This window comes from Capra hircus, chromosome 14 (genome assembly GCF_001704415.2).
Source record: "Capra hircus breed San Clemente chromosome 14, ASM170441v1, whole genome shotgun sequence".
NCBI classification, from domain to species: Eukaryota; Metazoa; Chordata; class Mammalia; order Artiodactyla; family Bovidae; genus Capra; species Capra hircus.
The window spans coordinates 27169389-27189958 of NC_030821.1; the positions used below are offsets into that span (position 1 = coordinate 27169389).

Here is a 20570-nt window from a genome sequence, read left to right on the forward strand (position 1 = left end):
CCTTAGAAGAATTGGAGTAGCCATCATAGTCAACAAAACAGTCTGAAATGCAGTACTTGGATACAGTCTCAAAAATGACAGAATGATCTCTGTTCACTTCCAAGGCAAACCATTCAATATCACAGTAATCCAAGTCTATGCCCCAGCCAGTAATGCTGAAGAAGGTGAAGTTGAGCAGTTCTATGAAGACCTACAAGACCTTCTAGAACTAACACCCCCAAAAGATGTCCTTTTCATTATAGGGGACTGGAATGCAAAAGTAGGAAGTCAAGAAATTAGGCAAATTTGGCCTTGGAGTACAGAATGAAGCAGGGCAAAGGCCAATAGAGTTTTGCCAAGAGAACGCACTGGTCATAGCAAACACCCTCTTCCAACAACACAAGAGAAGACCCTACACATGGACATCACCAGATGGTCAATACCGAAATCAGATTGATTATATTCTTTGGGCCAAAGATGAAGAAGCTCTATACAATCAGTAAAAACAAGACCTGGAGCTGACTGTGGCTCAGATCATGAACTCTTTATTGGCAAATTCAGACTTAAATTGAAGAAAGTAGGGAAAACCACTAGATCATTCAAGTATGACCTAAATCAAATCCCTTGATTATACAGTGGAAGTGAGAAATAGATTCAAGGGATTGGATGTGATACAGTGCCTGAAGAACTGTGGACAGAGGTTTGTAACATTGTACAGGAAGCAGTGATCAAGACCATCCCCAAGAAAAAAAAATGCAAAAAGGCAAAATGTTTGTCTGAGGAGGCCTTACAGATAGCTGTGAAAAGGAGAGAAGTGAAAGGCAAAGGAGAAAAGGAAAGAGAAACCAATTTGAATGCAGAGTTCCAAAGAATAGCAAGGGGAGGTAAGAAAATCTTCCTCAGTGATCAATGCTAAGAAATAGAGGAAAACAATAGAATGGGAAAGACTAGAGATCTCTTCAAGAAAATTAGAGATACCAAGGGAACATTTCATGCAAATATGGGCTCATTAAAGGACAGAAATGGTATGGACCTAACAGAAGCAGAAGATATTAAGAAGAGGTGGCAAGAATACACAGAAGAACTATACAGAAAAGATCTTCATGACCCAGATAACCATGGTGGTGTGATGACTCACCTAGAGTCAGACATCCTAGAATGCAAAGTCAAGTGGGCCCTAAGAAGCATCACTATGAAGAAAGCTAGTGAAGGTGAAGGAATTCCATTTGAGCTATTTGAAATCCTAAAAGATGATGCTGTGAAAGTGCTGCACTCAATATGCCAGCAAATTTGGAAAAGTCAGCAGTGGCCACAGGACTGGAAAAGGTTAGTTTTCATTCCAATCCCAAAGAAAGACAATGCCAAAGAATGCTCAACCTATCGCACAGTTGTACTCATCTCACTCACTAGCAAAGTAATGCTCAAGATTCTGCAGGCCAGAATTCAACAGTATGTGAACTATGAACTTCCTGGTGTTCAAGCTGGATTTAGAAAAGGCAGAGGAACCAGGTATAAAATTGCCAACATCTGTTGGATCATTGAAAAAGTGAGAGAGTTCCAGAAAAACATCTACTTCTGCTTTATTGACTATGCCAAAACCTTTGAGTGTGTGGATCACAAAAAACTGTGGAAAATTCTGAAAGAGATGGGCATACCAGACCACCTGACCTGCCTCTTGAGAAATTTGTGTGCAGGTCAGGAAGCAACAGTTAGACCTGGATATGGAACAACAGACTGGTTCCAAATTGGGAAAGGAGTACGTCAAGGCTGTATATGGTCACCCTGCTTATTTAACTTATATACATCATGAGAAATGCTGGACTGGATGAAGCACAAGCTGGAATCAAGGAGAAACATCAATAACCTCAGATATGCAGATGACACCACACTTGTGACAGATAATGAAGAACTAAAGAGCCTCTTGATAAAAGTGAAAGAGGAGTGAAAAAGTTGGCTTAAAATTCAACATTCAGAAAACTAAGATCATGCCATCTGGTCCCATCACTTCCCCCATGGCAAATAGATGGGGAGACAATGGAAACAGTGTCAGACTTTATTTTTTTTGGTCTCCAAAATCACTGCAGATGGGGACTGCAGCCATGAAATTAAAAGACACTCGCTCCTTGGAAGAAAAGTTATGACCAACCTAGACAGCATATTAAAAAGCAGAGATATTACTTTGCCAACAAAGGTCTGTCTAGTCAAAGCTATGGTTTTTCCAGTAGTCGTGTATGGATATGATAGTTGGACTATAAAGGAAGCTGAGCACCAAAGAATTGATGTTTTTGAACTGTGATGTTGGAAATGACTCTTGAGAGTCCCTTGGACAGCATGGAGATCCAACCAGTCCATTCTAAAGTAAATCAGTCCTGCACATTCATTGGAAGGATGATGCTGAAGCTGAAGCTCCAATACTTTGGCCATCTGATGTGAAGAAGTGACTCATTAGAAAGACCCTGGTGCTGGGAAAGATTGAAGGCAGGAGGAGGATGGGACGACAGAGGATGAGATTGTGGGATGGCATCACCCACTCAATGGACATGAGTTTGAGTAAACTCTGGGAGTTGGTGATGGACAGGGAAGTCCAGTGTGCTGCAGTCCATGGGGTCACAGAGTTGAACATGACTGAGTGACTGAACTGAACTGAAGTGCTCACTCTCACTTTTTGTTCTTACTGAGGATCAATAACATTTGCACACTTTTACTGAGTTTTTTAAAACCCTTTACACTATTACACATTTGTAGGATCTAATTCTCATACTATTTTCTAATTTTATCATTTTCATGATATTTCATTTATCATGACAATTCTTTATCCTTGACTGCTGTTGTATTTCAGGTTAATTATTCTTAATTTTCAGAATCTTCTACCTTCTTTTTCTGTTTTCTATGAAATACTTTTATCTGCCATCTTCACTGATTCTTTGCTGGTGGTGTAATGAAAATCTGTTTCTGATCTGTCTCCTCAAATTATAATAGTAACTAATCTGTTGTTTAATATGCATTCTTCAATTATTTTTTTATCACAGATATAATTTATGTGAGTACACTTTGACTTAGAGAGATTGATTTGCACACAATTTGGCAGTTCCTCTAGCTTCTCTTCCTCTACCTTCTCTATTAATTCTACCTCTAAAAGTGGTATTTTCCCTAAATAAAAAAATTTAAAAAGTAGCATTTTGACTGGGCATTTTATATCTTACTACTTTTACACTGATTCTCCATTAAGCATTTCTAAAGTGTGAAAGAATGAGTCCAAAGTCATCCTTAGCCTCAAATTTCAAAATTTATCTCTTATTGGCAGTCTTAAAAAAAAATCTGTCCTTTTACGTCAAGTACCTGAGCATCTTTCTTTTAGGTTGTTCCTGAATGAGAAGGAGTGGGGAGGGAGACAGCTGCCCATCACTGAGAGTCTACTTCGTGCTGAGTTTTTTGCTTGTATAATTTTTGTATCCATGCAGAGGTCATCCTTTTCTCCACCAGCACTGTTCCTCCTTCAAAAACTTCAGTTATTCCTTTAAATCCTGCCCATGTTCCTGTCCTCTTCCATTTTCTGAAGCACCCTTTTCTTTCTGCAAATGGACTCTTCTTGATCTATTTCTAGCTTGTTCTCTCCTGTATTATTTGTTTCTAGGTGTGGATTTTGATCTGCATGTATCCCAGTCATTGAGCAATCTTTATCCGTCCATCAGTTCTGCTTTTCACCTGTTCAGAATTAATTTTGTTTTTCAAAATGCTTCCTTGGTGGCTCAGATGGTAAAGCGTCTGCCTGCAATGCGGGAGACCCGGGTTCGATTCCTGGGTCAGGAAGATCCCCTGGAGAAGGAAATGGCAATCCACTCCATCACTCTTGCCTGGAAAATCTCATGGACGGAGGAGCCTGATAGGCTACAGTCCATGGGGTCGTAAAGAGTCGGACACGACTGAGCGACTTCACTTTCAGTTTCACTTTCCCTTTTGTGGTAATTATTTCTCATTTTTTCTTTTCAAATGAAGTTGGCATATGTTTACTTGATTGAATAATAATAGCCAATGATTAATAAAATGTTGATTTTACTAATGTGTCAAGTGGTGGTCTAAGTATTTTTTGTGTAACTCTGGAGAGTTATCATGAGCTTAGTTACTAAAACTTATTTTGATGAAGTCTTCCCAAGTTTTGCTTCTGTGTTTTTGAAAAACGCTTTGCTATCTTTTCTTTATGAGTGTAACCTATAAAGGGTGAAAACCCATGTTCAGTTCAGTCGCTCAGTCATGTCCGACTCTTTGCGACCCCATGAATCGCAGCACGCCAAGCCTCCCTGTCCATCACCAACTCCTGGAGTTCACTCAGACTCACGTCCATTGAGTCAGTGATGCCATCCAGCCATCTCATCCTCTGTCGTCCCCTTCTCCTCCTGCCCCCAGTCCCTCCCAGCATCAGAGTCTTTTCCAATGAGTCAACTCTTTGCATGAGGTGGCCAAAGTACTGGAGTTTCAGCTTTAGCATCATTCCTTCCAAAGAACACCCAGGGTTGATCAGGATGGACTGGTTGGATCTCCTTGCAGTCCAAGGGACTCTCAAGAGTCTTCTCCAACACCACAGTTCAGAAGCATCAATTCTTCGGCGCTCAGCCTTCTTCACAGTCCAACTCTCACATCCATACATGACCACAGGAAAAACCATAGCCTTGACTAGACGGATCTTAGTTGGCAAAGTAATGTCTCTGCTTTTCAATATACTATCTAGGTTGGTCATAGCTTTTCTTCCAAGGAGTAAGCGTCTTTTAATTTCATGGCTGCAATCACCATCTGCAGTGATTTTGGAGCCCCCAAAATAAAGTCTGACATTGTTTCCACTGTTTTCCCATCTATTTCCCGTGAGGTAATGGGACCGGATGCCATGATCTTAGTTTTCTGAATGTTGAGCTTTAAGCCAACTTTTTGTAGGGTTTTCTTTAATTTTATTCCACCAAATTCTTAAAAAGTCTTTACTTGACAGCTTTATTACTGTGGTTTGGCTTACACTGATGACAAAAGGCTGATTGAATTTTAAACCTTCAAAAAGAAACATTTTGAAATGAAAGATGATTTTTACGGACAGGGAAAAAAATTTTGAATAATCAGAGTAATATTCTAAATTCTATTTCTTATATATAAAAAAGAATATTTTCATACTCGTATTATGGCTGTTGTTCAAATATAAAATAATGAAAGAAGCAGAGATATTTCATAAAACTAGGAACAAGATAGAGATAAGATTGCTTATCAACAGTATTATTTTGCAGGCAAAAAGTTTCAGAACCCCAACAATAAGGAGCATCACACCTTTATCTGGAACTCCAGGTCTGTTATATAACAACTGAAATATCTTTTTTGGTTTATAGTAATTGATTTTTAGTATGTAAAATATATGATACTTAAAAATTTATAAATAGCATTTTCTGATTATAAAATAGAGATTGTTTAATGCTTTTTAATAGCTGCATCTGAATCTATTATAATATGTTAAACTTTCCCTATATTGAATGTTAGTTGGCTTCCAGTGTTTTTATAATAACTATAGTTGTATCAGCTTATAATTCCAACAGGAATATGTGAGAATGTCCTTCTTTTTAAACCTTGACAATTCTAGGTACTCTTGTTTTTTCAAGAATTTATGTGAAAAATCTTCTCCTACACCAGGCCCTAGGGGGCTGACCCTGGCCTCACCTCCTCCAAGCTCAGTGGACATTGGTTACTGGGAGGCAGAAGGTCTTTTCTCCCTTTCCTTTTTTTATAAAAAGAATTTATGTGAAAAGTATTGTAGGTTTTTTCCTGAATTTTTCCACTTCTTTGATTTATGTAATTAATTTTGTATTTATTAAAGATTTTTATTTCTTCTTTTCATGAATTACCAATTCATCTCTTTGATAATTTAAGGCTAGTTGTTTATTTCCATATTAAGTTACAAGAATTATTTGTATTTTAAAACTGTACGTCATATATATATCTTACTGATGGGAAATATTTTTTAATTTATTGTTTGCTTTTTAAATACATTAATGATGTTTCTGTCATCACTTAATTTTTATTAGTAAATCTATAGATCTTAACCTTTGTTATTTCTCCCTTCATTTTATGCTCCCTTTATTTTATAGTCAGGATCCCATTATCCTGACTATATAAATACTACATAAATTTTTGCTTATTTTTCAAGAGTTTTTGTGGTTTTATTATTTACATTTAATTTTTATTTCACCTAGAATTTACTTCATTTATTGGTATAAAGTAGGGATCTTATTTACATTTTCTCAAATAAATCACCCATGACCCAAGCAATATTTGTTGAATAATTCATCCTATCTTCCACAAAACACCTCTTAAGCTATAAATACTTATAGATACCTCTTTAATACTATACATATTTATTTATGATTTATTTTTTTATTAGATCTTTCAGAGCAGTTCTAAACGATATAGTGAACACAAGATATAAGTGTCTGAATACTGGTTTTATTAGGAAAATCTGTGAAGTTTTAATATTAAATGTATGGATATAAAGATAGATGATCTTGCACTGGGTTTTTTCTCTGTTTGCTTTTAGGTACACTAATAACAATCCGAGGCAGAATCTTCACTGATGTCTATGGAAGTAATACGGCACTAAGCTCTAATGGGAAAAATGTGAGGATTTTGAGGTAAGTTTTTGATGTGGCAACAAACATATTCTTATAACTCATAGATGAGATGTGATATCCCATGAATAATGGGTCCAATGATATTAAAAACCACTACAATGTGATGAGAGTCCCAGTATTTTCCAGCGATATTATGCAAGGAAAAATAGACGTTGCATAGTTCATTGACATAGAAACAATGGCCATCATTGTTAATCAGCTATATTCCAATAGGAAATAAAAAGTTTAAAAAAGGAGAAACCATGGCCAATATACTTTTCTCTTTTGGTCTGACAAAACTGCTTATTTTTCTATGATGGACTCTATTAATAGGAGGTACATGGAAGAAGTCTAATAGTAATTGAGCTGAAATCACAGAGCTTCATTACTGGAGAACTTTATTAATCAAGCTGCCTCATTTTGCACATATTAAAGAAAAAAAAAAAAAAACCTCTGAAGCCTAGAGGTCCATGGCTTAGTAAAGGTCAGGAGGAGAACCCAAGTTTCCCAACAGGCATTTTAGCACTTTTTCTACTGCACATGGTGTATGGGGGAGAGCTGAAACTGAAAAAAGTCAATAATGTATTAACAGGCTAGGATTTAAATCCTAATTCCTCCATGTTCTAACTGTGTACCAGATGGTAACATTGCTGATTACCAAAAGTATTGTCCACACTTTGGGCAGGAAATAGCAATGTCGCTAGAGTTATATAACTTCCTGCAGCATTGGTGGGGTTATCTCTGTCCTGCCCTAGAAGACCGGAAGTCATGCTCATTTCCTCTGTAGTTGAAATTTACTTCTCTTTAATACAAAGGAATGGATAGAAATTATTTCTTGAAATCACAGAATCACAGTCAGACAAGACTTCAGAGGTCAGGCTACCCAGCCTCTATATTCTGGTAACCCTGAGATACTATATATAAATATACAAAAGAATTCACACGGAATCAAATCACAGTTTCCAAGATACTTCATGCTTATTGAATACATGTATAAAATGGGTAAATGGATAAATTAATATTCAGCACACATATATGTACATATAATTTTATAAAACATGCAATTTGAAAGGTTTTGCTAAATGAAGTGAATATGATTTGTCTGGCATTCTATGGGGCAAAGCTCTCAATTAAATCATATTTGCATAAATTTATTCTAGAAATATTTTTATTGATTCCTTATATAAAATAAAAGAACTACTAAAATAAACAAATATTTAACACTTTATATGGACCATTTAGTATAAGTATTTTGTCTGTTTCTGTATGATTGAGTATTATGAATGTTTTATATCTCAATTCTAAAAGCAGATTTTTCTAAGTCATCTTTTCCCTAATGATGCCAGGAAATAGAAAGTTTAACTTTCAAGTGATTCCTTTTTTCCTGCTCTGTAGTTGAAATTTACTTCTCTTTAATACAAAGGAATAGATAGAAATTATTTCATGAAACCACAGAATCACAGTCAGAAGAGACCTCAGAGCAGGCTGCCCAGCCCCTATACTCTGGTAACCCTGAGATACTATTAATATATATAAATGTAGAAAAAAAATCACACATTGATCTATAGGCAAAGGTTTTAGAACTGCTTTTATCTCATTTCTATCACATTCATTGTGACACTGGAGCCCTCAAGGCACTCTGCTGCTGCCGCTGCTGCTAAGTCGCTTCAGTCGTATCCAACGCTACTGTGCCTGAATTTTTTAAGTGGGAGCAGTGAATGGGCTGAGTCTTGACAGAAAGTCAGGAGACCAAGCACCCAAGCTGCTCCTGCTTCTCTCAAGCTTTGTCAGTTTGGCCAAATCTCCACATTCAGACCAGGTACAAATGATAGAGGACATGCAAATGACTCAAGGACCTAGTGCCTACTAAAGGAGCTTTTGGTCTAAAAGACAGAGTGAGGGAAAAAAATTTAAATATATGTATTTAAGGGCAAATAGCGGAGAAGGCAATGGCAACCCACTCCAGTACTCTTGCCTGGAGAATCCCATGGACGGAGGAGCCTGGTAGGCTGCAGTCCATGAGGTCGCAAAGAGTCGGACACGGCTGAGTGACTTCACTTTCACTTTTATGCATTGGAGAAGGAAATGGCAACCCACTCCAGTGTTCTTGCCTGGAGAATCCCAGGGACGGGGGAGCCTAGTAGGCTGCCATGCATGGGGCTGCACAGATTCGGACATGACTGAAGTGACTTAGCAACTTAGCAAAGAATGTACGCTGGAGCAGAGCTTTCTAGGTTTGAATTCCTGCTCTACCCCTTCCTGGCTGCAGCCTTGGGTAAGCTACTTATCCTCCCTGGCTGCCTCTTCATCTGTAAAATGGAAGGATTACTAGTTACTAATGTGTAAGTACTAATGCATAAGTTGCCAGGACTTAATGTGGTAACACTGTAAATACTGGCTGCTAAGTTTGTTATTTATTTGCAGTGAAACAAAAGGTTAGAAAGAGAATATGAACTTATACATTTCTGTAATAGGTATACTAATTCAGTTTACTTTCTTTATAACCTAATGTAATGATCAAATGAAAGAATATATATGAAAAGTATTTTAAAAGTTCGAATTTCTCTGCTAGCAGATATGGTATTTTTTATAATTCAGGCTTGTATCTGGCTTTATTTTGTATCTGGATTTGCTGTCCCAGAAGCTGGGGATTTAGTCTGGTGTTGCAAAGAATGTGATAGCTGTCAGTTACCTACAAGCCTCCAGTATCACTGGGTTCTATCAGCCTTAAAGTAATAGGTCAGTCTAGTCAGCTGGGGAAAGAAATGTGAAGGCATTTTCCTCTCGGCTTCTAATCCTTCTCAGCTTCGTGTTCCCATTTCATTGGCACTGATCCTATTAGACGTTCTTTTCATCCCAATTATTTTGTGAGACGTGAGCCTTGTTTAACTCATAGGAAACTTAACTACAAAATTATATTTTGTATTGGAATTAATTGAGCTTCAGATGGAAGAGTCCCCGTTGTCTACATTTGCTACCCTTACAGTATTAATCACTTTATAACACGCCAAATATGTTATGATTATCTTGTTTATTGTCATTCTTCCCCAGTTACATTGTCAGTCCTATAACAGCAGAGATCTTGGCTCACTGATGTGCTCCAGCATCTAGAGCAAGAACTGTAACATAATAAGTGGTCAGCAGGTGTTTGTTGAATGAATGATTGATACTATTAAGTGATTGGGAGAAAATAAAATAAGGTGGCAGTAAGCTTGGTGGGAGGAGAGCATTTTGAAACAATATATTAAACACAACTTGATCTTTTCCAATAAAATATTTATACAGAGTTTATATTGGAGGAATGCCCTGTGAGCTTCTCATATCACAGTCTGATAATTTGTAAGTAATTCAAATAATTTTCTTTAGAAAAATAGTAGATATAAAAATACTAGATTTAAATAGTAATTCCTAACAATATTGCATATCCAAATGCTTTATAACAGTATAAGTTGTAATACTTGATATAGTAATTTATCAGTCATTGATATAGTTAGATGTAACCTGATCTCCACTATCTCCAGTCTATTATGATATGAACTGTTGTTTAAATTATTTTGAGAAAAGTGTTTTGAGAAATACCTTTATCAAATAATTGTTTCACTTGGTAGTGTTTTAAATTCTTTAAAAGGAATATCAATGGGGATGACCAAATTAATGGTGAAATATTTAATTTTTAAAAAACTTCAACAAAGACTGGGAACTATTCAGATAGCTTCAGCTAAGACTGGGAAATATTTATTCAAATAACTTCAGCTAAGATTGGGAAATAGTTTCATTTTACAAAAATCTTTGTTGTAGCAACAGTTTCTGTCCTGATACATATTCTGAAATTCATAAGATTTTTTGAGGGAAACACAAATATTTTAAAACTTCAATGTCAGTGTAAACTTTGAAATTAAAATGCGTATTTTATTAGGTATGGTCTAAAACTAGATCACCCAAATGGAGACATGGGTTCTATGGTTTGTAAGATGAGTGGAACTTACATTGGTAAGTGTTGACCATCATTTATCATAGTTCTCAGAAATGCCTGACTGTATTTCCTTGTTTGGCATTCTCTTAGACCGCTCCTGTAGCCTCATTCCTTTTTTTAATATTAGCGCTTCTTGTTTACCTTGGGTATTTTTCAGCATCACGTAAGCATGTATGAAAAACCTTTTTCTAAGATGTACACTGAAGTGTCTTCAAGTGTCTTTTTTTCCCATTTCTTCTGTCATTTAAATGTTTCCATTACTAATTTAGCTGTTTACCTGTAGCTTTAATTTTACTCTGATTTTTACTCCTTGCTCTATGTACCTCAGAATCATAAACATTTTAGTTAATGAGCTTTATTCCTTCTGCTTCGGGCTTCTCTGGTGGCTCAGAGGGTAAAGAATCCACCTGAAACTCAGGAGATCCAGGTTCAATCCCTGGGTTGGGAAGATCCCCTGGAGAAGGGAATGGCAACCCACTCCAGTGTTCTTGCCTGGAGAATCCCATGGACAGAGGAGCCTAGAGGGCTACAGTCTATGTGGACACGCCTGAACGACTAACATGCACGCCTATATACACACACATGCACACACATACACATTCCTTCTGCCTCACAGCCTTTGCAAGTTTCCAGTCCTGAAAGTTTCAGATAAAATGTCATGTCTTCAAAAAAGCCCATCCCCAGCTTTACATTCTCAAAGTTCATTCTCCTTTGCCTTGATAGCTTTATCACAGTTTTTAGTTCTCTGTGTCATTGCTTTTGACTGACTATATCGTTCGTTTGACAGTGTGCTCACCCTGCGCCTCTCAACCCGTCACTGACCCAATTAAATAGCTGTTAAATGAATGAAAGAAAATTGAGGGCAATATGATTGCATATATGTTCTTTTATTCTTCATTCATTATTATACTTTGTGAGGTTTTCCTGGTTACAACCTTGAGACACCTTATTTGTATATCTTAAAGTAGTAGGTGTTTCTTTAAGATATTTCGTTTTCATTTCTTTGAGGATTAGTAGATGGTTGCATAATTATGGTGTTAATTTTCTTTGCTTTTAAATCAGCTTTATAATATACAGTTATTATTCTCCTGTGATTGAGAATTTAATTGATTGTGTATTTTAATTAATTCCAGGTCATCACAATGTCAGCTTCATCTTGGATAGTGATTATGGAAGGTAGATCATTTTGTAAATAATAATTTTCATAATTGATTCAACTGGGAAAATAAAATAAAAGTGTATATTTACTTTGTGCTATATATCCCTAGATTAAAAACTTAATTACTTTCAAAAAATTAATCTCTTTACCCAAATTAACATTTAAGGAGTCTGTAACTCCTGTTCACTAGTAATTTGTGTCTCAGACATGGCCTTTCAGCTGCTGGGAAATCTAGCATTACTTAAAACAATGAATAAAAAAAAAATCTTTGATTGTGATATAAAAAACTGTTATGTTTTGTAGTCCTTCTTGTTTATAAAATTGTTTTGATAACTAATTTTTTTTGAATGTAAGAATAAATAAAGCTTCATGGTTAATACTACCTGATAATGGTTTTCTCTTAGAGTATCAAGACAAATAGAATTGTGAAAGATGGTAGCTACAGCTTTTAATCGTTCATTCTAATACCAATATTAATAACTTATATTTATGATTTCTAGTAAAACTAGAACTTATTTCCGGATATCCTAATTTCAGTCAGAAAGACCATCACATACTTATAGAAATATGAGAATATGCAAATCTCAACACATGTTGCAAGACTCATCGATATAATAAAGAACCTTTAGTGGCAGGCATGGCGTTAATCACTTTACATGTATTATCTAGCTTAATACTCCCAGAGAACCTATAAATTGGATGTTTTCATCTATCCCATATTGCACACTGGGAAAGCGAGACTTAGGAACATTAAATGATTTGCCTAGGAATATTCAGCTGGTAGGAAACAGAGCTAGAATGTGAACCCATGCAGTCTAACCCCAGGACCTAAGCCTTTCGTCCCGGTGCTTTGCCATGACCGATGGAGGGTCTCAATCACAGAACCACATCTTATCACTGTTTAACACCCTGACCCAGGATTCTCTACCGAGGGGGGATTACCCTACTCCTGGAGCATTCACAAGGGTGTGTTTTGGGCATTTGTTGGCCCTCCCAGTCATTGGAGCATGCTGCTGGACTTTTATGGGCAGGACCATGATGTGCCAAACCTAAATTGCTCTTCCCAAAATGTCATAGCATCTCCCGTTTGTAGAGTTGATTGAAATCCAAATAAGTCACATCATTAAGCCATCCAAAACTAATGTAGTAGACCGATGATGGAAAATTGTTGATTTTTTTTGTCTCTGAAGAGAGACTCGGTGATTAGAAGTTTGGAAAGTGGCAATATTATAATCAAAGTAGATGTTATTCCTGTTCGTTGTTTACAGGCTGTAAGAGAAGGATGAGATTTGGTCCCTGCGTGTATGGAAATGCAGCTGGGTTGGTGAAACTAAATCCATTATCACTGTATTTATAGACGAGCTAGCTCTAGATACCATACCTAAAGTCAGTAGATTTATTGCCAAGTTATAAACCTGGGCTGGACATTTTTAAAAAATTATTTAAAAAATTATTTATAATAATAATAACCATAGTACTTAAATTTGAGACTTGCTGTGTACCTGCCCTATTTTAAGCCATTAATGAATATCAAAACAACCTTATGGAATGTGTACTATTAGTACCATTTTTCAGCTGAAGAAATTGAGGCACACTTTTTAAAAAATTGTGGTTTCCCAAAGCCCAGGGACTGTATTTTTTCTTTTTTTAAAGTTTTTATTATTATTACTTTTTGACCATGACTCGTGGCTTGTGGAATCTTAGTTCCCCAAACAGGGATTAAACCCCGGCTCCAGCAGCAAAACTGTCAAGTCCTAACCACTGGATCATCATCAGGGAATTACTAAAGTGCCAAGTCCTAACCACCGGCCACTTTATTATAGAGTAATATATACTGCAGTAAAATCTTGAAGAATTTTAGAATTCAAGATAAAGCCAGAGTGGGTGATATGTAAACAGAGCTAAGATTTACCTTTATGGTTTACATGGGACAGTAACTTAGTCCCAGGACTTAACTGTGATTTTCTGTAAGGACATGGCCTACTTAAATATAACTTGATAAGATCAGACAATAGGATTTTATTGAAACATTAGCAAAACGTGTTAGAAGCAATGATATTGAGTTTTAAATGATTTTGTGAACTATATATGGTTCCTTTATGCTGTCAATGTCATTCTTCCTAAGGTGAGAAAAGTGAATTCTTAGTTTCAAGTCTGGATGAGAGGTGCTAATTGCCAAATTCATCATATGTCTCTCAGAGAAATAATTATCCAAAAATAGAAGGTTTGAGTGATTGAGCTTGATTGTGATTGATAGGTATACATAAGTCAATATGCAGCATTAACATACCCCCAAAATTAGAAAATTTCTACATATATAGGCAAAAATATTGCATAAAATTGTTAATTCTGTGATCTTGACTTATAATCGTTGTTTCCTTTTTTAAGCCAATGGATTTCCTTTTGTATTAGTGTCTCAGAGTTTAAGAAATTGTATTTCTATATAAAACAGTCTTAAGAATTTAAGGTGATTGTTAAAAACATGCTATTTACTACTTAAAAATCTAGTTTTAAGATTACATGGCATTTTTAAAATGTTGTCATTTTATAATTAATAAAATCCATATTTTACAAATTTCTGGAGCATTCCTGAATATCAGATAAACCAGTTGGAGACCGTGTGACATCTATTTTGTATTACTTTTAAAAAGAAAATTTGTTGAAGTATAGTTGATTTACAATGTTGTATGCATCCTATATTTCTTTTAATGGGCAACCTTCCCTCTTCTATTACCCCAAGTTCAAACAACAGCTGTTCCAAACTGATAAGGTTTAGATGAGACTCTCTTAATTGAGAAATGCATAGTTATTATCAATGAATTAGTGAAAATCACCTCAGTGTCATACCAAATAAATTACATTCAAATTTTATTTCAGGAGGCAATTTCCCCACCAGCTTAAAAAGCAGAGTTAATTTTTTAGAGACAGGATCTGACCACAGACATTGTTGGAACTGGCTTCATTTTAGATCTTTAAGAAATCAACTGAAAGGCTTATAATATAAACATTTAAAATCCAGTGTGAACCTCTTAAATAACTAAGTTAGCATAGCATATTTTCAGGGACTCTTTAGCTTTGCAGATGCACAGTAAAATGCCTGTGTTAGACTCATAGGGAGTTGACTGTTGGTCTCCACCAAAAGGTTTCCATTAACGTTATAGATTCCGGTTCATTGTGCTCTAATTATGATGAATGAGTTTGGAGTCTTAGATAACATTAGAATATCTTAACTTTTCTAATTATGAATTTAATGCAGGTAATTAAGAGAAAGCATTCAGTTTTAGGATCATATTCTTTCCATTCCTAGCCCTTTAGGCTATGGAAGTCCAAGTATGTATCTATCAAAAACATGAATAGGCTCTGTGTTTATTAAGGGTGACTTAGCTGGTGGACTGTTGTGACCTTCACTCATCCTTTGTATCTCATGTAAGTTAGTGGCTGGAGAGGAGAACTGTGTAGTACCCAGGGCTCTAGACTCAAACTGCCTGGTTCAAATTCCATTTCTGCTACTGTCTTTGTGATCCTGACTAAGGTAACAGTCAACTAATTTTTTTTTTTTTTTTTTTTTTTTGGCCATGCTGCATGGCATGTGGGATTTTGGTTCCCTGGTCAGGGATTGAACCCATGCCCCCTGCATTGGAAGGGCAGAGTCTTAACCACTGGATCGCCAGGGAAATCACTGATCTTGACTAAGAAAAATTTTCTCTGAGTATTACCTACCTCATGGGATTGATATAAGAATTAAATAGCATAGTAATTAGAAGCTTAAAAAAGAGTTCGGTGATGTTAGTTACTCTATCACTAAATGGGTTATAAGAGCCCCAGGTGGTCATCCATAGAGCCCAACTTTTATGAAGGGCAGTCCTCCTGTGTGTTTACTTTTTTATGTTAATACAAATTCTTACTTTATAGAACTTTATTTATTTGCATGTAATAAAAGTGCATATTTTAAATGTGCAGTTCAGTGAGTGCTGGCAAATGTGTTTGGTATATTTGTGGATTAAAAAAAACAGGCTATAGAACATCTTTATTTTCCTCAAAAGTTCGTTCTTGGTCCTTTGTAAATTTTGATATGATTTCTATCAAGTAAAAGAAAATTTCCTAAAATAAAGGTCATTTTTAAAGCAAGAATTTTTACTTTTTTTTTAAACAGGAGTTTACCAGAAAAAACGGCATATTTTGTTTCTTCTCTCAATAAAATTTCAATGTTTCAAACATATGCAGGTATGTGACCTTTCTGTGTGAGGGGAAGGCAAGGGAAGAGAAGTGCATATACTTTATTTCATCAAATAAAATACAATAATGATTGTAAAGTGTGCTGTGTTATTTTATGTAGTTCTAAGAACGAAAAAACACCCAAGATAAGGAGTGCACTAGGAAGCCCTGACATTAAGCCAGGATCTACAAAAAGCCAGGATCTGTAGCCAAAAACTACATTTCTGGTGTCAGGTTGATTGAGAAATAAACTTATCTCACTAAGAGAGACAGCAGGGAAACATGCATCTCAACTTGGGATGTTGGTCAAGGAAGGAAAACAAATCTCTGCTGTCAGTTTAAACCCACAAACCAGCACTCTCGGAGATTTATGCTTTCAGTGTGGTGCAAAAAATTCCTCAAGGAGATCATAATTTATCTCAATTTAAAGAGATCTCAAAAAAAAAAAATAAAGAGATCTCAGTGCCAGGCCTGGGGTGATTCAGACGTGAAAGATGTTCAAAAATGAAAAAAATGTGTGTCTTGGAATCGATCAAATATGATCTATCCTGGTTTTTTCTGGAAACTTACTGTGAAACTTAACGTGAAAGTGTTAGTCGTGTCCGACCCTTTGCGACCCTGTGGACTATAGCCCGCCAGGCTCCTCTGTCTATGGGATTCTCCAGGCAAGAATACCAGAGTGGGTTGCTATTCCCTTCTCCAAAGGGTCTTCCTGACCCAGGGATGGAACCCAGGTCTCCTGCATTGCAGGCATATTCTTTACCGTCTAGGCTACAGAAGTCTGTTTTATATAATGTTAAACTCCTATGGAAAAATACATAGAACTTTGATAGAATGAACTAATAAGAAAAATTTTTTAAAGAATGTACCATGTATCATTACTGGTCTATTTTACCAGTACACCTAAGACTCATATACAAAGCTGCAAGCATTCCAGTCGTAGTTAATGTATTAGTATGTGAGAAAAATATAAGATGTTGGTCTGTAAATATAAGAAAGATTTCATTTTTAAAGAGCATAGAAAAGGGGCTGTTCTCTTGCTTTCTTGTTTTCATTTGGAAGCCAACATATATGCTTAGCCCAGGGTTTCCTTGTTCTCTGGATCCTTCCATTACCAGCGTCTGTTTGGTACCAGTTACCACTAACCCTCGGTCCCCAGGAGATGCAGGTCTGTGTGAAAGCCATGTTTATCGTCCTCTCCAAGATTGCATCAGAGACGAAAGAACGAAACACCTGCTTCATTCCTTTGGTAATCCAGTACCTTCGCTGTGTTATTTGCTATGGCGAGGTAGTTTGGAAAATTTGTAAAAGACAAACGTTTACGTTTATGTGGTATATTCATGACATTTCATTTCTTGTCCTTCCCCTCCCCATCCCAGAGATCACTAGGATTTCACCTTCACAAGGAAGCACTCAAGGCGGCACCTTGCTAACAATCAGTGGACGGTTCTTTGATCAGACAGATTTCCCAGTCCGAGTTTTAGTTGGAGGTATTTTTCATGATTTTTTAATAAAAAAACGAATATTTCCTTTAATTATTTCTGTGAAAAATAGTAGTTGTGCTCAATTAATGTCTTAATTTTAAGAACTGGTATTTCCACATGGGCATTTGGTCCTGGAGCTTGATGCTTTTCCCACTGCAGTTTTCCCGTGAGGACTGCTCCTTGCAGCCTTATGTGACCAGGATTTGGGCTCTGAGATCAGCACCGAAGGGCATTGCACAGCAGCAGCATGGCTGCCATCAACAAACTGCTCGCCACGCTAAAGACACACATAACCTCTGTTTAATAGACTTTCAAATTACCTCTCTGAACTGTTACTATTTCTTAATGGGTTAGATAATTAGAGGGAAATTTAAAGTGGCATTTCGGGAGACTCCTCATCCCTTTGTCATATACTCTGTCTTGTCTGGACATCAGTAATTACAGATTGTATCGGCCTTAGAAAGAGCATTAATTGATTTATAAAATGTACATTGGGCTTGATTCCCTGGATGTGCATCACTTTCATATGCCTGGTCCAGATCTGCTCAAAGGTAGGGAGCTAGGCAGCTCAAATGGGAAGTTGGGAACGAATGTATAATGGGGATCTTCTCACTGAGTTAAAATGACCTTACCTACCTTGATGGACAGAGAACACGACATCTGTCCAAGTACCTGGCATGTAATTTTTCTGATCAAGCCTTCTGCTCAGGTGATTTCTGCTTTTAAGGAATCTGCTGATGAGCTAGCCAAAATGTGATTTCAAGAAAAATTCACAGAAAGCAACCTTGTGTAGCATTCATAGGACATCTTTCCTATCCCATGAATTCTTCCTGGACACCTGCATAGGCCAAAAGACTTTAAAATTTCATATAATATATTATTCTGTTTTATTACCTTTTAAAATTTTAAAACAGGAACATAAACAATTTTGAATTTGTATGTTTTACATCTGACATTATGATACAGCTGATATACAAAGATTACATGTTGGTTTTTTTATATAGTATTTCTTTGCTATTAAAGTGCAGCCAGATTTGAGATTCTCAATCCTCAATAATTTCTTGAAAATGATTGGTTTTTGTATCTTTCCTTTGCTCCAACAAAAATGAGTCAAGTTGGTTTAAAACATTGTTAAAATGTACTGTTTTATATTTCAGTGATCTTGCATCCACAAAGCATTCAAATAGTGAAAGGTTGTATTGAAGTGTACATTTTCCAGGCCACCAAACAAAACTTGGTAAAGATGCTTTCCTGCATTTCCCTTACTTCTGTATTCATGGATTATTTCCATGTCAGTAAATAGTTAATGAGGGTTGACCTTTCATGAAGCACTGTGAGGAGCACACGGGAGCCTAAAATGTAAACTCTTTTGTGCTTATGTATTAGATAATCATTCTTATTTAAAACCTTGTCTGTTTTGGTTTCCATCTGTCTTTGAAATAAATTATTATAAGTGTATTTTAAAATTATTATCATTTTTGTTTTTATTTTAAAAACTTGAACAAAACCACTATTATTCTAAGAAGACTAGAATCATCTACTTTTGTAAATTTTAAACATCACTGATTTATTCAGAAACTTTTCTCCAGGGAACAAGACATATAAGGATTCACTTTGAACCCAGATAAAATAGTTTACAGTGACATCATTTTATCAAACTTTTAACTGTTTCTCAGAAATTATGAAATATTCTAACTCAGATTTGTGAGATTTTGCCAGCAAAATGTTGCCTTGTGGAAGTTCAACTAATGTACAACTCAAGTACAATTAATGAGTGATCAGCTTTGATGGAGAAGATGTAAAGGAAATGAAGACCTTTCAGCTTTGCTTTTTGCTTGTGCACCTTGGTTCTAATTGAAAAAGCACTCCAAGTTAGGCTGGTGTGATTTGCATTCGGACGCTCTATAGTAATGGCTCTGCCCTTGCTTCTCTGTAGGTCAAGCCTGTCGTATTTTGAATGTCACAGAAAATAGCATATGTTGCAAGACACCGCCTGAACCTGATATTCTCAGAACTATATATCCAGGTAAGTCACCATTGGAGAGAAAGACCATTTCTGTATTTGCATAAGAGGAATATTACTGACAGATATCTGTAGCATCTTAGTCTGTTCAGGCTACTATAATAAAACATCATAGACTGAGTAGCTTATAAACACCAGTGATTTCTCAAGATTCTGGAGGCTAGGAATCCAAGATCATGGCACTGGCAGATTAGGTAGCTGATGAGAACCTGTTCCTCATAGATGAGGCGTTTACAGGGCTAGGGTGCTCTGTGGGGGTCTCTCATAAGGGCGCTATCCCATTCATGAGGGCTCTACTCCCATAGCCTGAACACTCCCCACAGGCCACACCTCCTAATACCATTACATTGGGCATTAGGTTTCATTAGGTTTCAACATTTTAGTTTTGAGGGGACGCAAACATTCAGCCCATAACAGAGTAACAAAAAATACTATGTGAGCTTTTTACAATTTGTAGTAAGAATGATAATAAATTTCTTCCTAGTTTTTCTTTTCTTTTTATTTCTGGATTAGGAACTATTTCTATTAAATTAGCTGAATCAAGGCTATACCAGTGGAGGTTCACCCTGTGAAAGCTCTATTGATAGAGTATGAAGGTACTTTTATTTCAAATCAAATGATTGTTACTAAATGTTGGTACACGCCAATGGAAACATTTTAAATGCTGTTTTCCCAGTTAAAAAATAAATCAGTTCAGTTCAGTGACTCAGTCATGTCCGACTCTTTGCGACCCCATGGACCACAGCACCAGGCTTCCCTGTCCATCACCAACTCCCAGAGCTTGCTCAAACTCATGTCTTTCAAGTCAGTGATGCCATCCAACCATCTCATCCTCTGTCGTCCCCTTCTCCTCCCACCTTCAATCTTTCCCAGCATCAGAGTCTTTTCCAAGGAGTCAGTTCCTCATGTCAGGGGAGAAAAGTATTGGAGTTTCAGCATCAGTCCTTCCAATGAATATTCAGGACTGATTTCCTTTAGAATGGACTGTTTGGATCTCCTTGCAGTCCAAGGGACTCTCAAGAGTCTTCTCCAACACCACAGGTCAAAAGGATCAATTCTTTGGTGCTCAGCTTTCTTTATAGTCCAACTCTCACATCTATAC

At 36.4% G+C, this 20570-nt stretch overlaps 1 protein-coding gene across 1 annotated transcript in view; it reads left to right on the forward strand.

Annotated features, from left to right (window-relative positions):
* PKHD1L1 (polycystic kidney and hepatic disease 1 (autosomal recessive)-like 1) overlaps positions 1 to 20570 on the forward strand; it is a 179905-nt gene that overhangs the window by 16189 nt on the left and 143146 nt on the right. The window contains exons 5-12 of the mRNA XM_018058351.1: positions 5244 to 5301; positions 6542 to 6635; positions 9900 to 9953; positions 10531 to 10604; positions 11721 to 11763; positions 15900 to 15970; positions 17341 to 17451; positions 19382 to 19471. Of these exons, the coding sequence (XP_017913840.1) occupies positions 5244 to 5301; positions 6542 to 6635; positions 9900 to 9953; positions 10531 to 10604; positions 11721 to 11763; positions 15900 to 15970; positions 17341 to 17451; positions 19382 to 19471 (595 nt within the window). The remainder of the gene's footprint in view (positions 1 to 5243; positions 5302 to 6541; positions 6636 to 9899; positions 9954 to 10530; positions 10605 to 11720; positions 11764 to 15899; positions 15971 to 17340; positions 17452 to 19381; positions 19472 to 20570) is intronic.